This window comes from Ciona intestinalis, chromosome 2 (genome assembly GCF_000224145.3).
Source record: "Ciona intestinalis chromosome 2, KH, whole genome shotgun sequence".
Taxonomy (NCBI): domain Eukaryota; kingdom Metazoa; phylum Chordata; class Ascidiacea; order Phlebobranchia; family Cionidae; genus Ciona; species Ciona intestinalis.
In genome coordinates, this window is record NC_020167.2 from 2562240 (window position 1) to 2568286 (window position 6047).

The 6047-nt window shown below is 38.3% G+C and overlaps 1 protein-coding gene across 4 annotated transcripts in view; it reads right to left on the reverse strand.

Annotated features, from left to right (window-relative positions):
* The window catches only part of LOC100185174 (rho guanine nucleotide exchange factor 17-like), a 32734-nt gene that overhangs the window by 11186 nt on the left and 15501 nt on the right, over positions 1 to 6047 (reverse strand). For all 4 annotated transcript variants that reach the window (XM_026840838.1, XM_026840839.1, XM_026840837.1 and 1 more), the window contains 2 exons: positions 2397 to 2491; positions 602 to 717 (listed from right to left, as the gene is read on the reverse strand). In XM_026840838.1, the coding sequence (XP_026696639.1) occupies positions 602 to 717; positions 2397 to 2491 (211 nt within the window). The remainder of the gene's footprint in view (positions 1 to 601; positions 718 to 2396; positions 2492 to 6047) is intronic.

The following is a 6047-nucleotide window of genomic DNA, read 5'->3' on the forward strand; positions in this document are numbered from 1 at the left end:
CCGGTTAAAAATGTGGTTTTGCGTAAAAACGGCTATGTCAGCTGTTTTTGCAAGTTTTTTAGGTATTCTGAAGCAATTTTTACATAAATTATGTTTTTGTGTGTATAATCTAACTCCATTTTGCTTCTGCATGTTGTTTCTACCTTTACATTCATAATAAATCGGTTTTGGCATGTTTTGTTACGATTTTAGCGAAAATGAACTTTCAAAAAATGACGTCATCAGGTTATAAGTGACGTAATTGACCCCTTTGACGTCACCAATTCAAACAATCATTTTAGTTAGGTAGTAAACAAACCAGGAATCAACTTTGCACTAGATTCCTTATGTATTTTTTACCTAAAAACCCAAATTACACATAAATACAAGATTTCTGATGACGTCATTCAAAATTTGATGACGTCATCAAAAAAATCAAAATACAATCTTGTAGCAATTTTTCCAAAGAACAAAAGTCTAATTGATCTTATTTCGCCAGCACAAACACCTGTGTCGCTAGAGAGCAATATGTGATAGTCGGTCAAAAATAAAGGAAATTGTTAAAATATATCTCGTCCCCAAAGGGTTAAAATGATTCACTAAAAATTGTTTACGGAACAACCAGATGGCTGGTTGATAAATCAGATGCAAGTTTTTCCATTTGTATCAATAGATCATGGTCGCATCTTAATTGTTGCAGCTGTTTTTCGGTGACTTGGCGGTTTGGACCAGTACTGCCTGTAAGATTTAAATAAAAAACATTGAAATAACGGCTCATTGCGTAAAATAGAAAAAATCGAGTTAAAAAAACGGGAATGTTTAGCGATCTACGTTTAAAATAATCCGCTTATATTTACCTTGTTTTGCTGAGCTATTTTAACAGTGGTTTAAAACTTTTTACACCACCGTTACACCACCGACGCTAAAGGTGTCCCCACCCTAATAAATATGTTGTGTATATTTGTAAATCGAGTGGATTCGACTAAGTAATAGGCGCACTGATAGTTTTGTTGTTTATTTCAATAACTTCAGTGCTTTGAATTCGCTTTCCTGGACGTTACATAATTTTACCGCTACTGGCAAAACTCTCGTCGTATATATGTTTACGTTGTATCGTTTCGCGGTTGTATCAAATTCGCATTGCTCGGTTGGTTGCGACGCTCTCGGCTGCTTCTAATCTTCTGTAAAAGAGCAACCGCTTCGAAGCATTAACGGAGTCGAGCACTTTCCTATGTAATCTGGAGGGGGTGCAAAACAAACAACAAGCGCCGAAGAATGTTGCCCGCCCAATCTGCACGCGTTCGGACGTGACGATTGCTTTGCAGAAAGACTATATAACATTATATATCTGCGACGAATGGATATGGCTGTAAAGCATATTTTTTTCGGACGATTTAGTGTTTTTTTCGGGGAAAAATGCAGTTGAAGCAGAGTTAAAGCGATGAAATCATATAAACTGTAACCAAAGGTTCAGCGATTTTTCAATCTCTTTGCATCAGGAAAATCAATAATAAAATCACAGCTGTCACCTTTATTGGTTTAGTTTATAAATAGACTACTTGATTTGGTACAAGCTAATTAAATGTAATTGCAAACATTTTTTGGTACTGTATAAACGTGGGGGCGAATAAAGATCATTTTAAAACGCTGTCTGTGTGTTTAAAAAGTACCTTTTAACGCACCTGCTAAATTTAATAACGTATTTTTTTAATAAAAACAAGGAAGTAGTTTGCGTGTATTTCTAAGTCACCGAATAATCATGTACTGCAAACTGTAATTATGGCGATCGTCAATTTGGTTTGACGTGAATTGACAGCGACTGTACAGTTAAGCTCAGGCCGCGGCACTCCGGCTAAGATGTTTATAGCGAATCTCTCATGTGTTGGTGTCAGTCAATATAATTAGACGTGGGTATGCAAAGAGGACACCTGACACCAAGCCGCCTAAGCCTTATGATGCCACAGTGAGTTAAAACGCGGCACTCGAGTTGGTTTGTCAACTAACCACGTTTAAAAACGTTTCTTTTGTTGTTTTTCATGTGTGGAAAACTCGTTCATGAAAGCTTTAGAACATTATAATTTGTGGAACGCAATATGAGTTGAGTCTAAGAAGAACCACAAGTGTGCGGTTAGTTCATTAACACACACATATACGTAAACTTGAAAACAATGTTCTGCCAGCGGACTTGGGAAAACCCAAGTCGTGAGCAACAATATGCTGGTATTTGAAAACAATTTACCAGACATGTGTTCTTGAACAATAAAACATAATTTATTGGACGTATTTTTAAATTGTTGGTCAGATGCGACAAATCATAGGAAAATTGCCTTTCAAGGTTTATTAAAGCATTTTGCATACATTTTCCCTAGGTATGCCCATACCCATATAAAGATATTTTATTCAATTTAGCAAATTACCTTTCAGCAGTTCAACGTCTTCCAATGGGAACTTCCAAAGAAATTTGTATTTGCTCGTAAAATCCACCATGATCCTATCAGTTGTCATGGACCATCTAGAATGTTTTTATAATTGCGTGATCAATTTTAATTGCTTATGGATTTTTCTGTCAGATTTTGATTTCCTGAATTAGTTGCAATCGAAGAGAAAAATTAACCGCTGGCCTGAATAACAAAGTCAGGCGTACGGAATGCCGAATACATAATTTATAACAAAAAATTTTCAGGCTCATAACTTGACATTGATTGGGTGACTTTTTAACAGGATATATTGTCAACTGGGTACGTCAGATAAGACCAATGTCATTATTGGCGAAGTGACTTTTTGATATACGCCAAAGTTAAGCCTCAGCAACAGCTCAGTGTGTTCCTGCATAACTTAATAATGAGCCCAGACAAGCTGTCGCTGGGAAAGGTCAAGGTGGCAGTCGTGCATGTTCGCTGTAATCGCACAAAATCAGCCTTTGACGCCTTGCTGCTACGATCGGTGCTAAAAAGCAACAGAATCTTGCACCAATTGTGGTTAAAGTGGTTGTTGCTGGTTTGTGCAGCGTGGCTGGTGTACCCTCCACAATGAATGTTTATAAACGTAGCGTGTCGTGTGGCAATGCTGGTATAAGTACCACTCACTGCTATATATCAGTTGTCAACCCATCTTTTTACGCAAAGTCACTGGACAATTATCTAATTTACTTTAAACAATATCTTAAATACCAAAGCACAACGCATATGTGCATTTTCATCGCATGGAGTGTATCTATCACTAAATACAACGGGTATGCGGGAACTGGCTGGCTGCCCAAAACAGCTTTGCTAAATCGAATCAACCGTGATAGTTTCAAGCCAGCAGCTTTTTGCGATAACCGATGTTTAGGTTTATTGTGGAATGCGTCAGCGAGTTAAGATGATAAGACGAGCGGATGGTGTTTCTCAAGATGGCGGCCGAGTACACCTGACAAGATAATGCAAACGGCTAAGAAAACAGCGATGGTGGGTACGCAAGTTCGGTATAATAAGACGAACGGGCGAAATGTCATCGACAACCGTTGTTGAGGACAGATGGCGTTCGATAAGAATGAAGTACGATGTGGGTACCCTCGCGTGGCAAGGTCGGGCGCAAGTGCGCTAGGAGCATTAACCGCATATGTCGGAGTGATTGCTTCGGGGTAAAATAAACTTAGCGGAATTCTTAAACAAGATTTGGTAGCCGCTGTACCCCCAACAGCGAAGACACCAGCTATAAATAACTGAGATTTCCGCTTCATTGCAAGCTTTGTGTATTCGTTTACGTAATTCACTTACAAGTTCATGGAGCTACGACGGAGAGAACCTGTTCTTCCCTTCTTGGACGTCGTACACATCAACAAGTCATTGAAGAGCCACAGACTTCTGTCTTTCTTGTTGCCGGATTTCTATTCAATGCAAATGTTAAATTTCCATGTTAACATTATGACCAGGGAAAACCTAACAGATACAGTGTGACCAAAGGTGTATTTCTAATTCATTCTTTACTGTAAAAGATAACGCATATTTAATGCAAAGATACGCATACGATTTAGATTAAGCTGTATCAGTAAGCTCTATTTGTATATACAGAACTCGGTCGGTTCTGCAAAGTTGAGAGTAATTACTCACCAGCTCTATGCAAATATCTTGCCGAAGGAACCGACGCTTTGTAATCCCGGATATCTGAGAAATGAAATGTAAAGTTTACATGGCGAGTTAACTGACAAGTCTCACAAATACCTGTCAGAATGGTAAAAACTTAAGGTAATACACAATGCTATTAGGCTCTACAGTAAAAAAATCAAAAAGCTACAGTTTTAGCTTTTGCAAAACAGTTCAAGCTCGTGGCCATCTTATCAGACACACATGGTGGACAGGTTATCAGAAATAAATTACCTCCATACACCCTTCAATGATTTGTTCAATGTCTTGCAGAAGTTTGGCGTGCCTTTCAGCTGCCTCGGCTTCTTTTTCACCTACAACATTGGTTGAGTTAATTCAGACGTAAAGTGACCGAAGGTTTAAGTTTTTCGTAAGTACGTAACTGGCACGTATCAGACAGAAGGGGGATTTTTGACCACAAGAAAAGCTGTGGCAGCTCGTCAGTGGACATTAGTGGTATACATATGAAGTTTAGATAATTCACGTGGACATATACTCCATACGTTTATCCGTGTATTGGTGTATTTCTGGGACATACCACACAAAAGCACGGTTTTAGAAAAACTAAACATATACCTTTGTTCATTTGAACTGAGAGGGCATGGATTTCACGTTGTGCAATCAGTAAACTTGTCCTGTCTGCATGGTCTTCTGGCGTATGTTTCAATAGATCCTGTAAAGAAAAGGAAAATCAATAAACCAGTATAAAATAGAGCAGTGTCACAAATGAAGTCGTACGTCACCTTTATAATGAGTTCGTATCGTGGTATTCTTTGAACTGGTTTAATCATGAGGTCCGACAGACCTTGTTTGTCGCGATTCTCTCGCTGGCATTGCTGCAACAGTTCAACTTCGATTAGAAAGCTTATAAATTTGGGCAAAGTGCAGCAGACGTATAGGTTATGACGTACAGCATTAAATCATTGTCTTTTTAAAGTATACGGTCCTGACATCTGCAAAGCAACCGCAGACAAACAAAGACAACGGTTTGCTTTCTCATATATAATGACTGCTGATCAAAGGATGAATCAGAAGCGGCCATCGTCGAAAACACGGTAATGTATTAGCAAACATGGCGGATCATCTTCAAAAAGCAGCGGCGAGCGGAAAGCGAAGAACAAATAAATATTCGCTCACAAGATTTACCAGGGGGAACCATTACCACTGTCAGCAGACTAATTCACAAGCATGTAAGATGTTTATTAGGCTTATCTTCAACTAATAAAGAAACATCTTCTGTGTATTTGAACGCAACAAACTAATAAAAAAAACATTTGTATTTTAATCTTTGTAGAAATCTCACTAAAGTTATACAAATCAGGTCAAACCCAACCCGTTATCGTGATAAGCAGTATTGGGATCAACCGAATTGTTGTTTTATTATATATATGCCTAACCTAAACCGTGATTTGGGATCCCAAGTGTACAGCAACTTAACTACCAGAGGACACACAATTAAAGTAGCGTGGCAGGAGGGTACAAACTATAATTTCTTAGAATAACATTCTATTTGACAATAATAAAAAATGATGACAGAAAAACTTTGTTTTTAAAGATTACGTCCCATTGTATACGTTATCGTGTCATTTAGGTAATAAACCATGTAACATGTCACAGTTGTCTTGCGTTGCACTTCCCTATAACGATATAGTCATATATGATACATATATTGTGGTTACATAGCTTCGGGGCACTGGCAAAGCAGGACGGCCAACCTAATCAATTGCAATCAATCACAGTTTATGCTTGTCGCATTAGAAACGACACGGGGTGTTTTTGCTGCCACACAGGAATATACAAAGGGAAACAACGTCTACCTATGTCAAGTTTTGGAAACAAATGAGCTGTGCAAGTTAAAATCTAACAGGGAAGGTTTTGCTGGGTTCAGGGAGAGAGCTTATCATGAGAAGCTCCTTTATCGCTGTTTACACTAACTGTTACATT